Source organism: Stenella coeruleoalba, assembly GCF_951394435.1.
Source record: "Stenella coeruleoalba genome assembly, chromosome: 15".
Lineage (NCBI taxonomy): Eukaryota > Metazoa > Chordata > Mammalia > Artiodactyla > Delphinidae > Stenella > Stenella coeruleoalba.
This window is the reverse complement of record NC_137161.1, coordinates 37,705,846-37,732,750: the sequence shown is the minus strand read 5'-3', so window position 1 is coordinate 37,732,750 and position 26,905 is coordinate 37,705,846. Positions and strand designations below refer to the sequence as shown.

The following is a 26,905-nucleotide window of genomic DNA, read 5'->3' as shown; positions in this document are numbered from 1 at the left end:
ATAAAAAACCCTCTGCTTCAAATGTCACCTATTTATAAAGAATGTAGTGGCCACATACGGCCAGTGGAACTTAGTAATCCAATTATCTTAATATATAGCCTCTTGGTTTCCATATTTGCACAAAGATTTTGTATGTATACATAAAAGATTATATATATATATGTTGTTCTAGAAGGCAGGGGTCTCCCACCTCCCACCTTAGCCATCCAGCCACTGACACTAATTAGTGTGGTAACTTTCAGATATCTGTGAGGCTCTCTGACATGTATTTTCATTTCTTTTATTAAAAATGACTCCCAAAGCACTCAATGCTCTAAAATTCTGTGATATCTAAGAACCAAATGAGAGACTTACTGCACAAGTCAATAAGCATTGCTAGAGGGAACTGTAAACTTAAAATAAAACCTCTGGGGTGTATGATTATCTTCAATTATGAAGGACAAGACATTAATCATTAACAGTGCACCACTGGCAAAGGAGCTAAATTAAGTAAGTACTAAGGTGACTTTCTGGGCTGTGCCCAGGGTGCAGCCCTAAGCAGCTAGACTGGTACAACACCCGCCCTTAAGAATTAGCTGGATGTATTACCAAGGCCAGGCAAATCTAAGCTGCCTGGGATTAGGGAAGGGACGAAACACATATGCACAGCGTGTCTAGAACACTCTCCAAGGTCTGGACTTGCACCCCAGGCCCTGTGACAGGACCAAGAATACCACCGTCAAGGCATCCCTTCATTTTCAACAGGCTAGGTTCATTTGCAAGTCATACAGGAGCTACATTCTGCACAAAAGATAAGTATCTTAGCCAGCCCACAGAAATCTCAACAAAGAACCCCTGCCTTCCAAACAGTCATAGAACTGTTTCAACGAGACCTAAAGTTATATGCAAAAGTGATTCCAATGAAAGTATCTTCCATGTTCGAGGAAGAAAACAGTGCACCCCACCCCCACCCCCAGCACACAGGAGGCAGGCGGTTGATTTCCTCTCCAGGCGCTTGTTCAAAATGTTCAAAATGGGCACTGGCAGGTTAATTATCCCGGATAAAAGTAGCATCCCCTGACCCTTTCCATAAGGGTAAAAATTCTGTGGATTGATCAAGGTCACCTCCCCAACCATGGCAGTCATCAATCGATGGGTCAATCTCAAAACCAGTATGTTGAGTAAAGGACACAAAAGAATTTATACTGTATGATTCCAACTGTTATGAAGTTCTAAAACAGGCAAAATGAATCTACAGTGATAGATATCAAAACAGGTCTTGGCAAGGGGAGGAGGACTGTCTCATAGGAGCCCAAAGGAACTTTCTAGAGAAACAGAAATGCTCTGTGAGTTACATGTGGGTATGAATTTGTCCAAAATGACTGAACCCACACCAAAGATCTGTGCATTTCACTGACAAGTAATTTATACGTCAACTAAAATATATGGGGAAAAGAACAGATGATCCCTCCCAGGGAAGGAGACAGTAACATGAAGATGAAAATGACAACACTCCCATCCTCAAGGACTTTCCAATGACAAGGGAGACACCATCTCTCTGACAAGGTCAAAGAGTGTGGGGAGGAAAAGATAGAGTTGTTGAACACATTTTATAGCATGCATGTGGCCTCCTGTTTTTAAGCCCTGGTGACTGAAAAGTTTTCTTTTTAATCAGTTGAATGGGTAATCCTCAGTCTAAAGTAACTGTTGGAATGGGGGGAAGAGGGGGCAAATGTGCTGTCACCAGACAATAAACAAGATTACAAACTCCAACGTCCCCACTTTGGTGTGGACCACTTTATAGATCGTGTCCCAAGGGCTTCAAGTTTTAAGATTACACATTTCCTTGAGGTCATGGAGCCCCATTAATCTTCTCTGAAAGGCACAGACTTCATGGGGCTTGAGGAACAAGAAAATATCTACCCCTCTGCCCTGGCCCAACACCCAAAATGCCCACATCACAGATTCCTTAGGGTAAAGCACAGGTGGAAACCTTAAGGACCCAACATCCACATCTTACCCACAGCCCACCTGTAACCCATGACATTTGACAGCTTGCTCTTCCCTTTGCAGAGATTCTCCCTCAGGAGACACCCTTCCTATCCTCCCCTGAGCTTTCCAGCTTTATTCCCTATATCCTTAATGAACATCTCAGCTGATAAATTCATCCCTCTTCCCGGGGACTGAGTCTAGACTATAAGATGATCCAACCTCCTGGAGCCCAAGAAGGGAGGTGGTTCCCTTCAACACCTGGGGATCAGGCAGGGGAAACCACAAGGCTGATGGAGAGGTTCAAAACACCTCCATTCCTAAACTTTTAGCTACTCTTCTGCAGCCGTTGTCCGTTGACCATGGAACATTATGGTGGCGCCCTGTTGGAACCGTTCCGAGTCACTGAGCACCCAGTCAAGCCACTCCCTTCTTCACTCCCGCAGGTCACCCCGTCTCCATGCAAACACAGCAACCAAGCAGACTGACCGATACAAACAAACGCACTTCAGCCCAACAGAAGATCCGAAAACTTTCAAAACGAAGAAATTACAAGCACCGAGAGGCAGAGTTATATATTTACCCTTTTCATGAAAAAATAAAAAAAAAAAATCAAACCTGAGAATAAATCCACCTGTGAGTTCCTATCTCTGTTGAGGTCACCCCAGATCCCTCCTCTTTATTTGCAAACAGTTCAGAAGCCACTGAAGGAAGTCGGCCAATAAACGTTTTTCAAGCCAAGATTAATGGCTGATTTGTCATCTGGGAAGGGAAAGGTGAGCCCGCTGCCTCTGAGAAGGAAGCAAACCGGAGGAGGAGGGGCGGCTGATTTATGGGGTTGAGAGGAGGCTAATTAGAGCCTCATGTGGGGAGATAAGAGGGCCAAGGCATTTGGGGACAGCACAGGGAAAGCGGGGGATGGGGAGTCGGGGAGGAGAGGGGAATTCCACAGAGGACATGGAGCAAACAAGGAGCTGGAGAAGGGAGGGGAGGGGTCTCAGACATCAGCTCCACAGAGAAGCAGAGACACTAAATGTGGATTCCAAGAAAATGCATGTGTGGAAAACTGGAAGCCACGCAAATAAGGCCCATGTTCCTGCATCTCAGAGAAGACCTGAAAACCAAGTCCTTGTGGCTTAATTTTGAACAGCTGCCCCATCCCCCTCTCCCGTGATGGCCCACCAGTGGCCAGCATGCCCAGGGTCACCAGCTGGCCCTCCTTTGCCTTCTGATGCCGATGTCCCCCGACACAGCCTGCTCAGTGGTCCCTGGGTGGATTGGCTCATTAGAAATTATCATCCAAGGCAATTTCTTGGATCTTCACCTGGAAGGTTTGCCCTCCCGGCAGCCACGTTTGCATCTGTCAAGTGACCCGAGGCAGGAGGAGCCACCATAGATCCAGTGTGGATGAACAGGCGTGAGGAGAATCAGCACAGGGAGGACAGGACACCCGCTCCTGAGGGACAGACACCCAGGCGCACAGGCGGAGGTGGCCTGTGCAGGAGCTGGTGCTGCTCCAGGCACGGGAGGAGCCCGAGGTCAGGACCACTGGAGTGGGACGGTGGGAGGAAGGGGCGAGTAGGCGACAACCTGCCTTACGTTCCCGAGGAGGGGTTCCTAGTCCCAGGACAGCTGCGTGCCTTACAAGGCGTGCGTGTGCGTGCGTGCGCGTGCGCACAAAAAGTACGCATGTTGCTTCCGTGGGTGTGGTGCGTACGTGCGCGGGCACATCTGCAAGCGCTCATTCCCGTCTCATCACCCTTAGATAATCAACCTGGGGACTCGCCATCTTTACCGGGGTGATGTGTTCAGGTGTAGAATACAGGCGGGAAGTCCCTCAAGCATCGCCCTAAAACACATTTTAAAAATGAGAAGAGAAGGCAGGGAAAGAAAGGGAGAGAGGCAAGGAGGGAGAGGAAGAGAGAAAAAGGAAAAAGAGAGAAAGGAAAGAGGAAAGGAGGGAGGAAGAATAAAGAGAGAAAGAAGGAGGACAGAGAGAAAGGGAGAGACAGGGAAAGAAGAAAGCAAAGCAAGCAGGCAGCTGGTGCAAGACCTAAGTAAGTGTCTTTTCTCCCGTTCTCCTGTCTTTTAATAAATCACTGTAGCAGCCTGTGACAGTCTCTGTTATCCCTAAATGCTCAAGCTAACAGCTTTTCTTGGAGACTATTCAAGTGGCTGCCAGGGCGGCCCTCACACTGCCCCCTGTAATTCAGCTAGAAAAGCAAGCCTGAAGTCAATATTCATTGCGCAGGGTGAGAATTACCCGGACACAATGAAATGGTAATGAGCCGGCTCACAAAGGAGGCAAGCCTGATAATCAGCTTTTAAGGAGGTGCTGGGCACACGAGGCTGCCAGGCCCAGAGCTCCCACCTGAGGGGCCTGACCTCGGCCCCCTCCATCTGCGGGCATTGCAGCGGCAGAAGGCCGACTGGAGACCAAGGGAACCTCGCCAGGCCCTCTTCCCTGGCCACTCCTCTCCGTGTTGCCATTTGAGGCCTTCAAAGCACCTAACATGCGACGACGAAAAGCCATTTCACAGCCACAGCCCCTACGCCGGCTTTCAGATGAGTCAGGGCGGAGGCCAGCAGATGGGAAACTGAAAATCCTGCAGCGGTACCCAGCGTCCATGCTCAGTGCACTCAGAGGTCATTACCGGATACATCAGTACACCTGAGCAGGAAGTCCCCAAAATAAGGAGAATTGAGGGGTGGAGTTAGACACTGCATAGTTATATATGTCGGTCGTTTCAAATAAACAAGGGAATTTATTTGACAAGATTTCACTTAATATACCTTTCTTAACAGGCAGATTTTTTCATCTCCTCAATAAAGGTAGAATCAAAGAAGGGTCCAAGTAAGATGAAGCCACCAGACCAATGGCCACATGAGAGGTGCATTTAGACGGCCATGGCTATGGATTCGTTCTAGGGTGGTTGGCATCCCTGGATTTAAAGAGAATTTTTTTCTTCAAAACTTCAATTTTATTTTATCTTGTGTCTCCTACCCATCTGTTTCTGTCTGCCAATAGGCTGCTGTCAAGAAATATTCTGATCATTCCAGGGTAAATCTGTTATCGTCAATAGCATCATCACCATTTATATTTGTACCTCTAGTGATTGCAAAATTAAGTTAGGTGACCTACAAAAATGCATGCCAAAAAGCAAGGTGACTTACGATTCAAAATAAAGGGCGAAGGGAAAATCAGGGGAAGAGATGAAATGAAGCCCGAGGTCTTGCCTCGTTGCAGAGCTGAGCTAGCATTTGGTTCCTGGCTTTTTAGTCACCAGCTCAAAGAGGGAAAAACATAGTCCTTTAGGTCAGTGAATCTGAACCCAAGCCCAAACATTCTGATGTATGTGGCCTGGGGGTGGGGGACCCAGGCTTCTGTATTTTTCAAAGCTCCCCTGTGAGGTAACAACACCCCAGTTGCTCATGAGATAAGCAACCATGAAGCTTCTACAAAGGACATTGTGTTGGATGGGGAGGAAAATAAAACCCTTTGAGCAACTCCTTTACAGTGAGAGCAATAAAGGGTATTACATTAAGACATGAATACAGCACATGGAAACACAGAGGAAATTGAGGAGGAGGGAAGGGCATTCCAGGGAAAAGAAACAGCATGAGGAAAGAAACAGAAGCATGCACACAAGTCATGGAATGTTTAGTAGGCTGGCCAGCAAGAACATAGACACATGTGGAGGAAACTCAGCATGTTGATGCAAAGAAGTTGTGAAGAATCCCACATGCCCTGTTCAAGGACTGAGACTAAGAACACAAGGTCCAGCTGCCTGGGTTCAAATCCCAGCTCCCCTCCTAACTAGCATCTGAGAACCTGCACTCATTGCTTACCTTCTTTGGGCCTCAGTAAAATGTGGACAGGAGAATATCTGTAAAATGGGGACAGGAGAATACCTACCTTCTAGGAATAAGTGAGATATTCTATGTAAGTTTCGAACCTAGCATCTGATACATTAACTGCTATTATTATTACCATTATTATTGCTGGTACTATTCCCTATGTAATGAGAACAAGGGAATAAAATTATTTTCAGGAAATACCTTCTAGATGTTCATCTTTTTGTATATTATCTTATTTAATTTTGTAACAACCCAGTTGAATAGGCATTATTATTGTTATCCCCAGTAAGCCCACTGAATCTGAGCATAGTTAAGCCCTGTGCCCATGTTCGTACAGCAAGAAGAGGGTCAAATTGAGATTCAAACCCGGAAACTAAAATATTCTAATGATAAACTGGGGCCAGTTTATAGTAAAGGGGATAAGGCTTAAGTTTCAGGGATACCTCTCTCACTTTCCCAGGCTCCTGCAATGCTCTGAATCTAATTTTGCATTCACACTGTTGTATTCTTTTTCTTATGGAGTATCCCCTAGATTTGTATAAGTTTAGGTTTTCCAAAACCTGGATCCACCTCAATGATGATATATGAATGACACAGTATGATCACAACTGGTTCTAAAAAATGAACAAGCGTAAAGTGATAGGAAGACGGCCAGGAGAAAATGTGTTTTGTGGATAGAGATAAAGAGTTAAACATTAGGCACACTGCATTTGACGAGACCGCAGACCAACCAGGTCGAGATGTCGTAAAAATAGGTCCAGAAAGCGCATAGCAAGAGATTCAGATAGGTAATAATGGGTGGATAGTGTTGACACTATAGTAGACATTATTTCCCATAAAGAATGTTCTAGAGCTTATGGCTACCATACAGCAGCCACCAGCCACCTATGGCTATTTAAGTTTAAATTAAATAAAATGTAAAATTCATTTCCTCTGGCCCACTAGCCACATGTCAGGTGTTCAATGGTGAGCAGCTATGGTACTGGACAGCGTAGATACACATTTCCACCATTGCAGAGAGTTCTAGTGGACGGTGCTGGTCCAGAAAGCTAGAAGATGTTTAAGGACAGACTCACAGGAAAACATCTGAGGGATGAAAGAAGGAAGAGGACAGTGAATAAAGATAAAGGAAAGTGACCAGCAGAATCAGGAGGAGAACCAGGACACAGAGATCCCAGCAAAGAGAATTTCAAAGGAAGAGTTTATTCAGCAGCTCAGCAGTCAGCGTAAGAGACAGCCACAGACTCCCAGCACAGAACTAATGCACGTCCAAACGGCCACCTGCAAACCCTGTGTCTTAGCCCGTCCAGCTGCTGTAACAAAACAGCACAGACAAGGCGGCTTATGAACAACAGAAATTTACTGCTCACAGATCTGGAGGCTGCAAATCCAAGATCAGGGTGCCAGCATGGTCTGGTGAGGGCCCTCTCTCAGGTCACAGACTCCTCTTGTGTCCTCACATCGTGGGAGAGGCCTGGGAGCTCTCCGGGACCTCTTTTATAAGAGCACTGATTCCATTCATGAGGGCTCCACCCTCAGGACCTAAGTACCTCCCAAAGGCCCCACCTTCTAACACCATCACACTGGGCTTGAGGGTCCCAACACGTTAATGTCTGGGGGACACAAACTTTCAGGCCAAACCCCTCTGCATGAGTGCTCCCAAAAAGACCTTGAAAATGCACCGTTTTCCTACAGCCACAAACAGGCCCTGAACTTGGCCCTGCCCAGAAAGAAAACCTTGAGAAGGACAAAGGACAGCTGTAGCTGGAGAAGCAGATGCCCAGAGGCCTGCTTTCTCTCCCTCCCCTCTGCAGAATCCTTTAAAATCATACACAAACGAACAAGACACATGCCTGCCCGTGCCAACACGCAGATCTCCAGCGGGCGGCTGCCTGCATACCTACGCAACTTCCTGTTTGCTTGTGCAATTACCTGCAGTTCACGTAAGAATGCATGTTCTGAGCGCAGCCTTTTCTGGCCCGCACATGTATGCGCATATTTTGACGGTGCAAATGAGGCGCCGAGCATAGCTTTTTAATGTAGCCCTAAGGGGTACATTATTCTAACCAGCACTAACAGAGGCGACCCACGTTAAGGCAGCGACTTTAGGCCCCACTAGAGGCAACAATGTCAAACAAGCACACAAACCTAATCTCCCCATGTGGCTCAACGCTCTCCTTATGCCCTTCACTTCTGTCTCCTCCTATTAAAGTTCCACTGCCCCAAAGCTCCCACCTGGTACAAAGTCTCTCCAAACCCTTCCCCAGACTCCTGCCCTGATCTCCCAGGTATTTACACAGGGACCTGGGTCTGTCTTCCCTTCCTAATTATGACCTTGTCTTTCTAAACTTTGTCCACCACACAGGGTCACATGTCAACATTTTGAAATGTGTCCCGGTGCCTCTTCTGGAACGTGTTCTTCAGTCACAGAGTCTGTAGCTGTAGCAGAGTCTGGCCAGGTGTTCAACAAACCATCTTCCCTTTTGCTCCTAACACAGCTGGACCACATTTCCCAGCCTCCCTTGTGGTTCTATTCAGCCACGTGACCCAGTTCTGGCCATGAGAAAGGGGAAAGAAGTGATATATATGACACCTCCAGGTTGAGATGAGTAGGAGATGTTCCTTCTACATATTTGCCCTCTTCCCTCATCTACTGGCTGGAAACAGAACTCTTGGTGGAAGGCTCCATGGCCTTGAATGACACAGCAACTAGATAGGAGGAGCCTGGGTTCCTGAGTGACTGTGTGGAACAGAGCTCCTCCCCCACTCCCCTGCCCATCCTTACTGGATGGTAATAAAGGCAAGGAATAAACCTCTACTGTATTAAAATCCTGAGATTTGGGGGTTGTTTGCTATAGCAATCAGTCTATCCTGATGTGGTAAATGGATTGTGAAATTTCTCCCAATTATTTCCCTCCCATGCAATGTGATTTAGTAGTTTCTTCCATCAAGTGTTAGAGTCTGTTTTCCATCCCTTGAACATAGGATTGGCCACAGAACTTGCTCTCGCAAATGAAACACAGCAGAAGTGACCATGTGCCATGTCCAAGCCTAGCAGTCAATAGGCAATTGCCTGCTTTCACGTGGTTATAAAAAATAGTTTGTAATTAATCTGTTGAAACCTACCAATGAAAGGATGCTTCTCAAATCTTTCAAGTTGCTTTTAAAAGTTTGTTCTCTTTAGAAATATCACCACTTCTCCCAACAAAGTGTATTTAGTCGAAATTTGTTTTGTAAATGATTCCTTTCAGAGTCTTTGAAAAAGAAAGCAAAAAGCCAGATCTAACCTCCATTCTTTACAAACATCTCAGATTCCCTACTAAAAAAGGCTGGGCGAAGTGAGAGTAGCATTGACATATATACACTACCAAATGTAAAATAGATAGCTAGTGGGAAGCAGCAGCATAGCACAGGGAAATCAGCTCTGTGCTTTGCCATGACCTAGAGAGGTGGGATAGGGAGGGTAGGAGGGAGGCTCAAGGGGGAGGGAATATGGGGATATATGCATGCATATGGCTGATTCACTTTGTTGTACAACAGAAACTAACACAGCTTTGTGAAGCAATTATACTCCAATAAAGATGTATTTAAGGCACTCGGCGGCGACCACTGCGCAGGTCGGACCTCGTTCGCTCGTAACTCGCTCCGCTTCCTCTGCAGCCATGTCTGACAAACCCGATGTGGCTGAGATTGAGAAATTCGATAAATCGAAACTGAAGAAAACAGAAACGAAAGAGAAAAATCCACTGCCTTCACAAGAAACGATTGAACAGGAGAAGCAAGCAGGCGAGTCGTAATGAGGCGTGCGCCGCCAATACGCACTGTACATTCCACGAGCATTGCCTTCTTATTTTACTTCTTTTAGCTGTTTAACTTTGTGAGATGCAAAGAGGTTGGATCAAGTTTAAATGACTGTGCTGCCCTTTTTCACATCAAAGAATGGAGAACTACTGACAACGAAGGCCGCGCCTGCCTCCCATCCGCCTGTCTGGCTGGCAGGGAAGGAAAAGAACTTGCATGTTGGTGAAGGAGGCTGAGTGGGACGACAGTGAAATCTAGAGTAAAGAGCAAACTGGTCCAAGGTGTCCTGCGGGCTGTAAAATGCAGTTTAATCAGAGTGCCATTTTTTTTTTTGCTGTTGTTGTTCAAATGATTTTAATTATTGGAATGCACAATTTTTTAATATGCAAATTAAAAATTTTTAAACCTGAAAAAAAAAGATGTATTTAAAAAAATAAAACAACAACAAAAAAAGGCTGAGGGATGTTTTGGAACTGAGATTGACAGTTACCTCTGTGGGTTCAAAGATGAGGTGGGAATTTGATGGTTCTGAGACCTTCTATTTCATGTATGGAATAAAAACCTTTCATCACAGCAGCCCTTGACCAGTACTGAGTTTTTCTCTGCATTAATAACTGTTATGCTTCATAGCGGCATGTCTATCTATCCTTTGTGGAGTGAACTAAGGGATAACTATAAATAACATCTTCCCGTATCTTCACACCTGAAAAAAAAAAAAAAAAAAACGAAAGCAGGTTTTTCTTAAAAGCTTAAAAGCTCTGTGTTTGATTTAGTATTGTTTCAATATTAGCTCACAACAGCACTAAACATGAAGCCATTGTATCGATTATTTGAATTACATTCAGTTTTTCCACTTGTTTGCAAGGTCTCCTTAAGCGGTCTATTTCTGGCTGAGAGTTTTTTCAGTGGTTCCACTGAAGGAAGTACCCACTTGTTCTGAACAGCACTTCACGTCTGCAACAGTGCTTCTCAAGTTTTAACACACCTCCTGGAGATCTTGTTAAAATGCAGATATTCTGATGCAGTAGGTCTGGGGTCAGGACTGATATTTTGCATTTCTAACAAGCTCGCCAAGTAATGTTGCTGAAGGTGGTCCATGAACCACACAAGAGTCTAGAGTGGACTTTTACTGTGCTGGATTTTCCAAGGCTTAACATTTTACTAGGATGGGACAGGATGTAATACGTGAAGATCAGGCCAGAAAATAGGCAGTGATTTGCATAATACCTGTAATTCACCCTGTGATCACCAACCTCAACTCAGTCCTATGGGATGCCAAAGGTGTCACCACCTAGATGGTCGTTCAATGAATGAACGCATATGTGTTCACACAGGAAGCAGTGCTGGTACATCTTTACGTTCTCAATTCACATCTAAATTCGTTTCACATTCTAAAGAGTCTGGATTCCCCCACCTCTTTCCACAATTCTGTTCCCTTTCCTTGCCTATCACTATTACCAACCTGCCACCTTGAATAGAGATCCACTAAGGCTAAATAACACAGGTGGTATCTACTGACCCAAGCACTCATGGTAAGGTTGGATCTTTTTAATCCACTTGTTTGGTCTACCTGTCCACTTGATAGCAATCCCTACAGGTGGGATTCGGAATTCTATGGGTAGCACATAGAACCAATTCAGCAGGAGAGCTTTTCTAAGGAGCTTATAGCCTCTGAGGTTTGGGTTAAGCCCTTAAATGAGGATGTCTTTCAATTCCATGATCACAGTACTCAGATCAAGTGTGTTTCTTTAGCCATTAATCCACCATCTAGGAAGGCTTATTCCTTATAGCTTGACACAAAAAGTATGGTTCATGGATTAATAGAAAGGTCCATCAATTGAGGAATAGGAAAGTAGGTTCTGGCTCCAATTCTGCCCCCTAATTAGCTGGGTGAGCTTGCACAAGGCATGGTGCTTCCTTAAGTGTCACTGCTATTAATTATAAAAATAAGTTTCTAGCTCCAACATTTCTCCCAGGTCAGACTTCCCTTGACCTGAAATGCCTCCAGACCAGAGGCTGCTCACAGCAAGTGACCCACACAGCACAGCCCTGTGACCACACCCACTTCTGCACATGGATCCTTGGCTACTGCAGATCAGGCAGGAAGGGCCCCCAGAACATTTAACGCCAGCTCCTTCATTTAGCACTAGAAGAAACTGAGGTCCTTGGAGGCAAGACAACTCCTCCAAGGTCACATGGCTTGTCAAGGGCAGAGCAGGGACAAGGACACACGTTTCCTAACTCTCAGGTCAATGGTGTGTATGACAACCCGTGAACTCAAGAAGTCACATCAGGATTAAAAGTTGCCCCTCCTGGGACCTCCCTGGCAGTCCAGGGGTTAAGATTTTGCCTTCCAGTGCAGGGGGTTCGGGTTCGATCCCTGGTCAGGGAGCTAGGATCCCACATGCCTTGCGGCCAAAACACCAAAACGTAAAGCAAAAGCAATATTGTAACAAATTCAATAAAGACTTTAAAAATGGTCCACATCAAAAAAAAAAAAAAAAAAACAGTTGTCCCTCCATGCTGGCTACCGTGGAGCTCCTAACAGGAGAGAAGTGTTCACACCCCAGCGAGGCCACCTTACTCTGCATAAAGAGGACTTCACAAACATTTGTTAGATGAGAAAATGAGTATCTCCTTTGCATTTTCTCTTCTTTCAGAGACATATCCGTAGGTGTTTAGAGTCGCTGTGTGTGTAGCAGGGCCTTTGGTGCCCTTCCCAAATTCCCTCAGCATCTACCTCTATACGGCAAACTGAGGCTCTCCTCCCGAGGGCTTCTTTTCTGGCCACAAGATCATGGTCAGCCCGAGTGCAGGTCATCTCAGATGTGCTGGAGAGTGAGATCCCTGAAGCAGCCCGCGATCATTGGTGGATGGAGAGGTGGTGGAGCGGTGGGTCATTTCGGCAGCTTTCTCACCCCCGCAGTGGGCTGACTCGGAGGCACATTCTGCAGTGTTCCAGAGGCAAAGTGCCTCCGCAGGACTGGGCTCCAGCTGCCCACGCTGGTAACCGGCTTGATAACGCTCACTTTATCTCTTCCATCCCTTCCCTGTCTCACTTCCCTACTCCCCTGCAAGCATTTCCTGGAATCATCTCCCAAATAAACTACTTGTGATGAAATCCTCATCTTAGCGTTTGCTTCTGGGGAATCCGAACCAAGACACGGGGGTATCAGCTTGGTGGAGATAGAGCTTTCAATGGGTCCCTTAAATTCTTTTTGCTATGACAACTTAATTTTTATCTGACTCTGGCAGAGTTTGGGTTTCCCCACGAGCAGGCCCTGAGGAAAAGCCTTGGGTGCAGGCAGGTTACTTGGGAAGTGTCTCAGGAAGTACAAGTGAGAGAGGGGAGCAGGGACACAAGGAAGGTAAAGAAAGCCAATACACAGTGTGTCTGTGAGTGGTTTGCTGTGGGAAACTGGGAGTACAACCCTAGGGCCCCCCCCAAAGGGCTGTATAGAACGCACCCTAGAATTATGCACTGAGGGGCAAAAAGCTGGGTGCTGATTCACTAACCCCCCTCCTGAGGGCGTTTGCCCTGTAAACAGGCAACGCACACCCTGAGGGTCACAGGACACCCTGAGACAGAGACACCAGAAGCTCTCAGTGTGTCCCCAAACCACCTGCCAGGGGCCTCCAGGAAACAAGCCGTGTCTGCCGTAGACACCGTTTGTAGGACTTTTACTACATCAAAATGCTGCTCTGCTCAGTAGATGGTCACCTTGCTATCCCTGGAGACTACTCAGAGCCTCCCAAGTTCTGAGCCTGCCTTCCTTGAGCTTCCTTCAAAGGCACCCCTGAATCCATCAGGGTCCAATTGCGAAGTTTCTCCATCAGCTGAGAAGCAGGTGAGATGAGAAATGGACCCGCAGAGGAAAAATGAGCCTGCCTCTCCCCAGTCAGGTCACGAGCTGAAGTAAAACTGCTCAGTGGCCACGTCAGGCCCAAGCTGGGCCCGTCGTCAGCACCTTCTCCCCGAGGCCGGGCTGTCAGGGTCCCGGGACCGCACAAGTCCTTTCTTTGATGGCTCCCTGTACAGTGTCACCGAGATGGCCTGGTCGGAGGGCCCGAGGTCAAGGCACTATCAGGGGTAAGGTTTCTTAAGTGCCATGTGTGAGACACCATCTGACACTGTTTATACATCGACTTAGCCCCCTTATTGACCACAGGACAGAAGTTAAAAGCATTGCTTTTGGAACTCAAATGTGTTAACTTCTGAAGTGATGTTTGAATTAGGGTTAAGAAAGGGCCGAAGTTTTGATGGGCTGATAGGAGGGAAAGAAAAGGTAAAAAAAAAAAAGGAAAGAAAGTAAATTAACTAAAACTTCTTTTATCCAGAAAGGAAATTGAATTATTTTGACTAAAACCAAGAGACTTGTTTGTAATGAATCTATTCACTTTGGGGTTGTCATGAGATGGCTACAGACATGTCTGAATTCTGCCGCTGCCCAAATGAGGCAGCTGATCTATTAAACTCAACTGCTGGTTCTTGAAGGAGCTCACACAAAAAAGTAACTTCCCTCTTCAACAGATAAAGGCCAGAAAGGGGAGCACCCACTGGAGTCAGACCCAAAGCCATCACTTGACAGTCAAAGACAGCAGCAGCCTAAGCCTGAAAGTTGCCCAGTTAAGGATGGAGTATTGGCAAGGAAGAAGACACAAACACTCCACAGCTCAGGTTGTTGAAATTTGGCGCTCCTGCCCTGAAATGCCTTTGGATTCCTAACACAACAGCTAGCAAATACATTTCCCACACTTTCATGAACAATGTGATAAAATGCCTGATCTGTGTTGCATAGTAGAGTTGACAATTTTTAGCTAATGTATTCTTATCTACTTATGTGGCATAATGGGAAGCAGTGGCAATTAAGATAATTAGATATGAATAGGAAGCAGCTCTTCTGATTAGAATCAAAGATTGAGCTTGCTGGATATTCAGCACATGGACATCAATGTGTGTGGCATGTTATGAGCTGGCGTGGTCACACTTCTGCAATGTGGTAACAATTATTGCATTAGTGACGACCATGAGGCATGACAAGGTGCTGGGGTCCCTTTTATACTGTACAGAAAAGAGCAAATGATGTTCAATGGGGTTTGGAAAGTTTATTAAACTCTATTGTGTTCTAATTCTTTTTAAATTAACAAAGTGAATTAAATCTGGGTTAACTGTCTATTAAACTATGTAGCTGATGAACAAAAGGCTCGCCAGAGAAGAGTTTACTGTGGAAATGACCAGCCCAGTCATAAATAGACCAGAATCCTAAGAAAATAAATGAAATGATGTCTGTAAGTAAAATAGCCAGAAGGAAAAATTCTGTGTTAATATGAACTAGGAGGTATTTATAGGCAACTTTAAGAATGTTTTAAAACGATTTTGGACTACATTCATAATATTAAGAAACAATAAAGATCTAAGTCATTTAATAGCCTCTGTATTAAACGTAATGTGGGTACAGATATTTCACAGAATCTAGATGTTTGCCAAAGATGGTTTTGTACAGTCTTTGTGTCTCTTATAAAATCATGTCTTATAAAACGTTTAGCTCGTTTTGAGCTTTGGAAATAAAAATTGAGATTTTCATGTAATTGTTCAGTAAATACTCGAAGGATATCAACACTGCTGTCCTACCAAGATACACATCTGAAGACATCCAAATGGCCTGAACTTACCCAGATGGCAGGGACACTTTCCAAATGATCAGGTAAGGGGAATGCCCAGATGGTCTAAGCGTTTAAGTTCATGTGTATAAGTGGCAGGATGAGGGATGAGGTGGCATGTGTATACATCATAATACAAGGGGCTAGAATTGATCATCCTTTAGGTTCTAGAACAATACTTGTGCTTCAAAAATTTAGAATGTAGACTTTAGAGCTGTCAGGACTGCATTCTCTGAGAGTCACTGAAGAAGCCATTCGTGAGTTACTCAAGAATTATTAACGGAGGGCTTCCCTGGTGGCGCAGTGGTTGAGAGTCCGCCTGCCGATGCAGGGGACACGGATTCGTGCCGCCGTCCGGGAATATCCCACATGCTGCGGAGCAGCTGGGCCCGTGAGCCATGACCGCTGAGCCTGCGCGTCCGGAGCCTGTGCTACGCAATGGGAGAGGCCACAGCAGTGAGGGGCCCACGTACCGCAAAAAAAAAAAAAAAAAAAGAAGTGAAATCATGACTTGTATAGAAAATGGTGAAGTTTGGACCGGTTTACTCTGAAACATACCCCCAAAATTGATGTGGTTTCCAATGACACCAAGGAGTAAAGACAACAGAAAATAACATGGTTTCTTGTCATATTGGACAACAATTTTTCTTCCAAATTCATCTTCACAAGGCTCCTTTCTCCTGTTCTGATAATTAAGGTTGGCATGAATACGTTACTCAGCTTCAACTTCTCAGTAGAATCAATAGTAACACTAGTGAACAATTATGGAAAACTTAATAGTGCTGTACGTCAATTAACTCAACTTTCACAACTGTTCTATTGTCATCAGCCCATTTAATAGGTGAGAAAACTCTGAAGCGAAGGACATTGCCCAAGGCCATCTAGCTTCCAGGGGTGGCAGGACAGGGATGTAACTGAGGCTCTATCCAAGAACAGATACTGCATTCCCGTGTCAAGTCTCCTCCTCTCGGATTACACTTACTGCTACACTAACAGAACCCCCCCAGACCCTTGAGTTACGGCTTTATTGTCTCTGAGGATAGAAGAAAGACTGAATTGAAGGAAAACAGCTCAAACCAGCATGAAGAGAAGGAAAGCTGGTTTGGGCTGAGCCACCACCTATAAATTGCCATGATTCCGAAGGCTGCATAACTAGTTCTGTCTTAGGTGCATTCAGGAAACCTGGTGAATCAGCAATGGCACCCAGCCTGGGTTACCAGGGCATCTGAAGCTAGATGTTATTAACAGTAAAAGCCTCAGCTCCCAGTTCAACTCCTCCAGTGACATCTGAAATAGTTGTACTAACTCAAGCTTTGTGCTCTGGCCATGTAACTCTTTCAGCCGTGAGGTGTTTCAGAAACCTGTAAAGAGAGAGGCAGTTCTGGAGCCAAGTTCACTTGATCACCTCTCAGCATTCAGTTCCTGTATCTCTAATCAAGCTAAGATGCTTTACAGATGTAGATATACATTATATATATTATGCCAAGTTGCCAAATTGCCTCTGTGGAAACCACAATCTGTTTAGACTCATACAAGAAAACTGGTATTTGTCAAATTAAAAATGTAAAACAAAAATTTTTAATTACCATCTCGCAGGCATCAAATGATATAACTATGGAATTTTTCCGTCTTGACCTGCCTTGGGGTTAGCTAGTGAGGGTATTAATTCACTTTTCCTTCGCTTGACTTATCACTTCCAGTTAGTAATTCTGATTGCCTGTCTTCTCCACAAGAGATAAAAGAACGTGGTCAGAACGAGCATAGATTTGGTCGAGGGTTTTTTTCAGATCTGCTTATGCTTGTGGTTACTCCTTAAAAACAAAAACTAGGGCTCTGAATGTAAACAGGAAATCATGGTAATGAACAGAAAGGCAAAAGAGAATGGAAAAAGACGAGGCCATCCTTACAATGTTTTACTTTTAAGGAAGAACAGAGATTGTCCACATTGCCAGAAGGGAGGGCGGGGGGCGGGGGGGGAAGAAATAAGTGAAGGGGATTAAGAGGTACAAACCTCCAGTTAGATAATAAACATTCATGGGGTATAATATACAGCTTAAGGAATATGGTCAATAATATTGTACTAACTTTATATGGAGACAGTTGGTTACTAGATTGATCATGGTGGTCATTTTGTAGTGTATGCAAATATCAAATCATTACGTAGTACACCTGAAACTAATAATACTGTATGTCAACTATATTTCAATTTAAAAAAGAGAGAAAGGAGGAAAAAAGAGAGAGAGAGAATAAAGAGAGAGGGGAAAAAAAGGAATGTCCACAGAGTGACTGCCCCATGAGTGGGGCATTGGTGGCAATGGCTGGAATGTTTTTAAGGGAGGAAAGTATTCAAAATACACATCTATGCTCAGCAGACTGCTGATCCTCTAGTGGTGAGTGGCAAAAATTGGCAAAGAACCCGAGTCAGTAAATATTTTTTGTTGGCAGTTCTATAGGATTTCTCTCCTTATGTGCATGAGTTTCAGCTGCATAGTTTGATATAAACAAAAAGCTACAAGCACTTTAACTTAACAAGAGAAAAAGGTGAGCCCCCAGACTCCAAGTTCTCCCATTCAAACGTCACTTTCCCCATCTCTCTACAAATACAAACAGCTGCACATTAAGGAAAGTGAAGCTTCCCAGCTCTTTGCTGGTGCATGGCCCCATACACCCATTATTATTCAACTCTCAGTTTACGAATAAGCCACAGAACATTTTAGCTGCGGAAGGCAAGCCATTTTATCGATGGGGACGTTGAATTGCTGCTTCTTGTCTACTTCCAAGAATAGGACGTCTCCGTAAACAAGACTGGCTAGGAACACATGCAAATTTCCAATCAATGCCCACCTTTGAAAATTCACAGTGTCTCTTGTCAACAGTCCAACTTACAGGGTATCAGATTCCCATTTACCTTTTTAACATCTAATAATTAGCCAGAAAGACAATCCGTCAGGACTCTTACCATTGTGTAGGGGAGGAAGAACCAAGTGCAGGGAGCTCTTAACCTAGCTTTTGAAGGCCATTGAGAATACTCTTGTTACACCTTCCAAAACATCTCTGGGGTGATGATGGTTCTACTGAAAACAAACAAACTAACAAAAAAAAAACCACTTTGTTCTTTCTATTCTGCTTTTGAACTGTAATAGAAGATAAGTTTTCCTGGTGTCATGACTATTGCCAAAGAAAAATGATCATCGTTGTGTAATATAATAACACCTTGCATCTATACAACATCTCTGCTTCCAAAGCTCAAAGCACTTTCATGAAGCACTAGCTCTTTCTATCACTTCCATCCTCACTGAGGTAGGTTGAGGCATGTATGTAATCCTCCTGTGCAGGACAGGAAAACAGAGACACTCAGAGGTTGCACAGTTCAGTTAATGATGAAGGGAGAACTTTCTGCCTTCATTTACTGGGCTGCTTTCTCTTCTCCTACTGAGATTCCAAAACACATAAATAAATTCATCCGACCCTTCTCTGAAATGAAGAATAATAACGTTTACTTAAGGCAGAAAAAATATTTCACTTTCTTACCATTTCATAACAATGCATACTGTCTAAGGGCCTAAAAAAAAAAAAAAAAAAAAGTCCAGACCCCTTATTTCTAGATGAATAACAATTATGTCTTGGAAGATCACCACGTAGACACGTGCAGAACAGAGCTAAGACATAGCAGAAGAGGTACAGATACGAATTTCAAGAGTGTTACCTCCAGCTTCACTGAACAAGGCCACTAAAGCAATAATACCAATTAGAATTAGGGTACCACACCAGACACTCCATGTACGATTTCCCTTTTAATCCTACATCAACCTGTAAGGAAGGTAATAACATCCCTACTTTAGAGGTGAGGAAAGTGAGACTTGGGAGGTCAAATTATTTATATAAGGACTCCAGCCAGGAAGTGACAACTCTAGGTGGCCCCTCAAAGGAGGTGATCTATGCCCAGAAGTCCTCAAAAAATACCCTGAGTAACGCAGAATGATGGGTCACAGATAAGCATTCTTTGGTCCATATATTAAGTTTAATCATAAGAAATTGCTGATATTCACCTCCTTTCAACCTACAAAAAGGAATAATTCAAATGATTCAAACTATTACTTTGGGGATCTTTGAGCTATACTTGGGGAAAAAATATCTCCAAAGTATTAATACTAAGGATAAAGTCAGACACTGCCTTTGAAGGCACAGTCGGGGGCTTGAGATGAAAGTCAGGCTGGATGGAAGTTGTAATTCAAAAAATTCCCCAGTTCATAAGAAGCTTAGTGAGAGAGGGCGTGTTCCCACCACTGGAGCAGAAACTTCCTTTCCCAAAAAGCCCTTCTAGGATTTTGCCCTTCCCATTCATCTCTTCCGATCAAATTCATCCTTTAGGTAAACACAGGAGGGATTAGAGACCTTTAATTGGCTTTGAGGAAAAAAATGGTAATCTGAGATGTCTGGGCAGGAACTATCTTGTGTCTTGTGGGAGAGAAGTGGGGAGAGAAAGAGAAAAGGAAATGTCTGCAGCTTTACAGGCTGTTCCCAGCCATAGCAGAGAGAATTCAAGAATAGGCAAGATTGTTAAGCCATTCACCCCAATCTGGCTGTGAGCTACAGGCATGCCATCTTGGATTTCTTCTTCCGCTCAACTCTTCCTGTGTCTATTAGGAAAGTTCAGTGGCATTCCAGAGTCTAGCTCAGTGGTTTTCACACTTTAGCATGATCTCAGTATCACTTGGGGCCTTGAGTCGGTCCTAACAAATTCCCAGGTGATACCGATCCTGCTGGTTCAAGGAACACACTTTAAAAACCACTAGCCGAACTCCCAGCTCTGCAAATGCATTGTATCTTCCTGCCACGTAATTTCCTGGGCCATGTCTGCACAGACAGAAGCCACAAATGGTCCGGAGAGAAGAATCCATAGACATGATGCTGTCCGAGGGTTTGTAACAATAGGTACTATAATACTGGCTTTGGTACAAAACAAGTTGTAACACACCTGGTGCTGTGGGGTTCTTATTAATGGTAATAGCTGACAGTTATTAACTAGCTCATATGTGCCAGGCCATATGTCAAGTCTCTACCCATATTATCTTTGAGACACGTATACTGTTATTACTACTGTTTTATAAACTTAGACTCTGAGCCTCAGTGGATTAATTCCGTGGTCACTCAACCAGAGAATGGAGGAGCTGGGTCCAGAACCCACGACTCTGACTTAACTGCTGTACGTGGTAGTTCCTGAACTGCAGAAACATTAAATCAGGTAAAGAGACATCCACCTCCATTGCTTTTTGATAAAGGAATAAATATGGGTGAATGGGTGGCCATAGCTTTCTTCATTCTACTTTCCTATATCTTCTCTGGGGGATGTGAATATTCTCCTCCAGCCCCATTTTCTCCTTGACCTTACCTGTTAACACACATATGTTAAAGTGCAGGAGATTGGAGAAGGGAGTGCCCTGCTACCAGACATGGTGTCTGAGATTTATCTTTCCCTGTTGAAACAAACACCTAATTCCTCATGGGAACATCATCTGGTATTGGGGGACTCTGGCCCCAGAAATGTAATTATGGTTTGGGGCTCCATAGGGAGTAGATTGCAAGGGATTGGACACCTTGATTTTATGACACCCAGTTCTTGCATTGTCTATCTCATCTCTTTGATGTTAAGGGACAAGAGGTGGAGATTGGAGCTGCAGATATACCAGGCTCTTATGTGATGGAGACTGGTTTCATTGTTACTGCTCTGGCTTTGATATGCTACTTATCTAGTCTCATAACTTGCTCCTTCACCCTGAAGTTCCTATGTTATAGCTTAATCCAAGACCTGGCTTTAAAGAGGCCACTTGCCTGGGATTACAAGCTCCTAAGGTAGGAGTTGATAGAACCTCCCCTCTCCATGGGAAAATGCCAAGCTTTTCCTAGGAGTTGGACATCTGGCATACAAAGTTCAGGTGCAACCTCATGGAACATATCATAGGCTAGGGATCTTCAGGGGTGCTGGCCACACAATGGCCATGGCGTCACAGAAGAGTGATGTTCTTGTCTAGTTCTGTCCTGACTCACATCTTTGTTTTACTGGACTAAAAGTCCACAGAGGTGTGGCCACATATTTGCTTCCCATCCTACTGTCTATCCTACTTTCCCTAGTGAATAATCAGGTGATGCATTAGGCCTAAACCAATCGCCCTTCATTCTGAGCATTTTCAAACCTGTTCAAATTCAAATATCCCCACATTAAAATTTCACATACCCTTTGACCTAGCAATAGCATCTCTAGATAGTTACTCTATAAATATACTTGCACATGTGCAAAGTGAGATAGAACAGAATTGCCTATAACAGGAAAAATATTGGAAACCGTCTAACCCAACTGACCCATCATTATGGAATCAGCTAAATAAATTACATGTAATCCATACAATGGAATAATATGCAATCATTGAGAGAAACGAAGCAATCTACCTTACCAATGTGGAACACATCACCAAAGTGTACTATTGAAGAAAAAGGGAAACTGAAAAGAGATTGCAATTCAGGGGGGTGAAGGGATTTGCCCAAGGTTCTATAATTTCGCTAGATGCAGAATCTTTGACTCTTTCCCTCCTAAAACTTCTACTAGTCTCTCTCTACTGGATCTTTGGCTCCAGCATATAAATAAAGTCATATTTCCCTTACTTCTCCCTCACTTAGAACCTATGCCCTCTTTTAAGCTACTGTCTTCTATGTCTTCTCTCCAACAAGCTTCTGGATGGTTTCACCTACACTCACTCTCCCCTCTTCCTCTACCATTCTCCTTAATCCTGTTGTTTAGCTTCCTCCCCCACCAATCCACAGAAAGTCGTCTTCCTAAGGGTACCTGTGACCTGTGATTGGCAAACCTTACAATAAAGCCATTTTTGTCTTTACCATAAGACATCTCTGCCTACATGATGCCCTTAACACTTGCTCCTTGGCCACCTTCCGTGAAAGCCCTCTCTCCTGGTTTTCCTCCACTTCTCTTACTGCTTCCTTTCAGCCTCACCTTGGCAGATGACTCTTCCTAATCCCACTCTTGTAGTGCTTGTTCTCTGTATCCTTCTTGTCTCACCATACATATTTTCCTGGGTTCATATGTCCTATTAATTTTTTAAATTTTATTTATTTATTTATTTTTTTGCGGTACGCCGGCCTCTCACTGTTGAGGCCTCTCCCGTTGTGGAGCACGGGCTCTGGACGCGCAGGCTCAGTGGCCATGGCTCATGGGCCCAGCAGCTCCGTGGCATGTGGTATCTTCCTGGACCGGGGCATAAACCCGTCTCCGCTACATCAGCAGGTGGACTCTCAACCACTGTGCCACCAGGGAAGCCCTGTCCTATTAATTTTATTACCACCTCTGTACCAATAGCTTCCAAATGTCTTATCTTCAACTTTCAACTTTCTTTCAGTGATCTGGAACTCAACCTCCAACTTCTTATATCATCACTTGGATGTCCCTCAGGCACGTCAAACTCTGCATGTACAAAAATCTGAATGTAACATCTTTTTTTCTCCCCCAAACCAACTAGTAGTTTCCCTACTTTAGTGAACAGTAACAACACCCTCCTGGTCACCAAAGACTGAAATCTTAGTGTCATCTTTCACTGATGCTTCTTCATAAACTTCATATACCATCAATCACCAAGTCTTAATGCCTCCATCTCTGAAACATCCTTCTAATCTACACCGTTTTCTCTATCCTCAGGGCCATTATCTTAGTTTAGGTCATTATTACTGCTTGATATTCTATTACAACAGTTCCCTAGCTGCTGTGCCCACCTCTAATCTCTGGCCCCTCCAACCCCTGCCATTCAACAACCCTGCCTTTTTTTGAAGTCCCTTTGATGACTCTGAGTAACCTTGAGAAGACTTTTCAAGCTCCATATGCGATCTACAAGTTTTCCATAATTTTCCCTTTCCTATTCTTTCAGCTTCATTTCCTGCTTCTCCCCTACCTCCACCCATACTGAATAACTTACAGTCCCCCAAAGTCCCAGCCAGCAGCCCACCATTATGTGCTAAACATGTTATAGCTTCTGCTTGTGATGCCCACCCTCCCTGTCCCATCCATTTGCCTGGCTTCTATCCATTCTGTAAACTCAGCTCAATCATAACTTCCTCTGGGCATTTTCGCCATAGTTTTGCTCACACCAATTTTGGCTGAGTTAGCTATTGTCCATCTCTACCTCCATGATCCTCTGTGCTTCCTTCTATTTTTAATGCCTCACACTACACTTCAAAGAGGAACTTATCTCTTTTTTAGTTTATCTTTTCTTCTCCTACAGTTATAGTTCCTTGCAAATAGGGACTATTTTTCACTTCTCTTTCGATCCCTAGGGGCTACGTAGTATCTATCACACAGTTAGTACCCAGTGCCTGACGAGTGATTAACAATTAGGATGTCATCCTTCTGATTTCTAGAACAGTATTCTTTACACTACCCCTAAAATAATAATTGACTGATTGATTAAAAGGGAGGTATATCCACAGTCAACAGTGACCTGTAAAACATGAGATTGTTCTTCACACGATACAGAATCATAACTATACAAATCTCCCATGACTCCAAAGACCTGAGAACTGGAATTATGTTTCAAGAACTAATTTAACTCTTATTTGTGTCCTGAGAATTGTTATTCATTCAAGTGTTTATATATGTTGGCTTCTAATTATTGGTTAAAGCTGGAGACACTCCTTATACCCAGATGATCTTGCTAAGTTCATTTCAGGGATGACATTGGAAACAGTTCTCAGATTTGACTGCAATTTGTAAGAATCACTGCACTGCTAAGACTCGGACTCTGTGATTCTCATCCAGAGAATTCCTCAGCTGACTGGCAGGTTTGTTGAGAAATGCCCCAATCCTAGAGAACACCCTCAATTGTCTGTCAAGTCACAGATGAAGCACTTGGAGTACATCTCTGATTCCACACCATCCCATTTTCTTCCAACTCCTTCGTTTGATAATGAAATGTCAGGGTCAGTGAGCTTGATAAATCATGGATAGATTCACTGGAAGTTTACATCACTTTCATTTCCAGATTTCATGCCACGGGACCAACTTGTAGGGGAAACTCATTTAGAGTAAAGCTATGTGTAAAGCCTAAGTAATGAAACCTACCCAAGTAGAGTCCAAGATGGGATCATATGAGAGCAAATTTAACCATAAAACAAATAGAAACCCACCCATAAAGAGTCCTCTATAAGCTCCAGAAATTAATTTGTACGTAGATTTATTTAGAACTCAAAGTTTATCTTCCCAAAGAAGTTGTTACACATCCTGAATCCCTTCCCCAGCCTTTTAATAGGTATTTAATGCTCCTCCTATTTGACTCTGATAGAATCAAAGAATCTATCTGCTGCACCCAACACTATGTATGTGGGCAACAATATGGTAAGTCCAACTGCCAACAAGCAAATTTTCTGACTTTCCCACAAAGCTTGCAGGGGGAGAAACCACAGTGCTTGAGGAGGATGGTGAGGAAACCCCCAAGACAGGGCAAAGGGGAGTTTTTTTGCATGAGCTCCAGACTGCTGGGCTGGGGAAGCTGTTTCCTGCAGCCAGTCCCATCTCAACTCGGCATTCGTACTTCAGGAGGCGGCTCATGAAGCAAAAAGGAAATTCCACAGCATCAGACAGACCCAAATTGAGGGACATTCCACAAAATAATTGGCCTGTTTTCATCAAAAATATCACGAAAGACAAAGAAAGACTGAGAAGCTCTTCCAGATTAAAAAAGACTAAAGTCATGTTAACTGAAGGCAACAGGAGATCCTGGATTTTCTGTTACCATAAAGAACATTATTGGGACAATTGGGGACCTGAATGAAGTCTAGATAATAGTGCTATGTCAGTGTTAATTCCTGATTCTGATAATGGCACGATGATTATATAAGAGAGTGTCCTTGTTTTCAGGAAATATGGAAATATGCACTGAAATATTTAAGGGTAAAAAGTCATTATTTTTATGAGTTATCCTCAAACAGTTCTGGAGGAATATATATGTATATATGAAAGAAAGACAGGAAAAAAAAAGAAAGAAGGAAAGAAAGGAAGATAAAGAAAGATGGGAGGGAGGGAAGAAAGAAAGGAAAAGAGAGAGGGGGATAAAAAGCGTGGGAGGGAGAACTGGTCAAACACTGAATGTAAAGAGTATGCAGTATAATTCTGCAAATTTTCTGGGAGTTTGAAATTACGTTAAAATAAAAAATTTTTTGAGATGCCACCATGTTACTATAATTCTCAGTCATGCAGGCTTGGGAGCCTCAAACGCTTTTTAAGTTCTTTTTTCACTTGAGTAACAATAGAGCTATGCTACAAGTCCTCCAAGGACAAGGCCACCCCTTAGAAAGTGTCTTTGCCTCTGGTTCCTCTATGCTGAGGTGGCTCCTGGTGGGAGCGGAGAGCCAGCCTAGCAGCCTGGAGCTGTCTCCAAAGCACCCACAGTTGTGAGTCTTCTGAACAGAGTTTCCCACTCTGAAGGCATGAGCAACATTCAACGACTTCACCCAAAACTTTGGTTGAGCCTGTTTGATCTGGCATCCTGTCGTTTTATTCTGCTATGCTTGGATAACTGTGTGGATCTATTTACAGCTTTCCTTGTTGCCCAAGAATGTGGCTTTGAGACAGTGTCATAGACCCAATGTGGATCTAATGATTTTTTTATGATACCTAGATTCACTCCTGGGCCTCTCCCTCATCCTCTCCTGCAGGGTCATCTGTGCCACAGGACCCAGGCTAGTCTCTTCATCCCAAGTGGTTCACCCAGACCGCCCCACCCTGGGCCTTTCCTTCCAGCAGCTATCATGGTGAAATGCTTGACACTGCTCTGCTCAGGCTTGTCCACGTGCCAAAATCAACATGCAGTACGTACTTTGGGGTTTTATAGAGCTGACCCCAAAATATCTATTTACCCAAATGTTGACATTCTCATGAGTAATGGGCAAAGCTCCGAGGACACACTGTTGGTGGCAGAGCAGAATTCGGAATCCCACTCAGAATTTTGGAATTGGACAGGGATGTAGAGACTGTCCATTCCAACCATCACATTTTAGGATAAGGAAAACGGGGCTGCAAGCAGTGAATAACTTGCCCATCAAAACCGGCATTGGAACCCAGGTCTTCCATCCCCTGGATCAGTTCCTCTTGAGTCTACTAAAGAAGTGAATGCCCTTGGGCGAAACAGCTCCGGGAGCCTGTATTATTAGGTGGGTAATGGTGAAGGCAGCCTCCCAAATACATACTTTGGGATTAGAGACAACATTTCCAAATCCTTTTTCTGAGTCCTACATGAAGAAACCTCAAACCCAGGATTCCAGCCAAAAACAATGATTCTCAAGTCCCTCTGAAATCCTGGATGGATGTTTAACCCAGCAACGTACTAGCCGACTCCAGTGGCAGACGCGGGTCTCAACAGAGCTCTGGGGCTGATGCTTCAAAGGGGGTGGATGTGTGTGTGAGTCTGAGTCACACGCAGTAGGTCATGTGCTGTTATCAACAGAGTGAGTGAGGGCAAGAGAATATGAGGGAAACGTCTGAAAAGGAATGCGGAATGATGTGCCCCTGTTAACTTGATTCAAACGTTTCTCACAGCTTACATAAAAGCTTACTGAGAAA

General features: G+C 44.1%; 1 protein-coding gene across 1 annotated transcript; it reads left to right on the top strand.

The window, feature by feature from the left end:
- The first annotated feature begins 9,435 nt into the window (after positions 1-9,435).
- On the top strand, positions 9,436-9,837 carry LOC307197894 (thymosin beta-4-like). Its single transcript, XM_079944409.1, has one exon. The coding sequence runs from the start codon at positions 9,489-9,491 to the stop codon at positions 9,621-9,623; it is 135 nt and encodes a 44-aa protein (XP_079800535.1). The 5' UTR covers positions 9,436-9,488; the 3' UTR covers positions 9,624-9,837.
- The last annotated feature ends 17,068 nt before the right edge of the window (positions 9,838-26,905 follow it).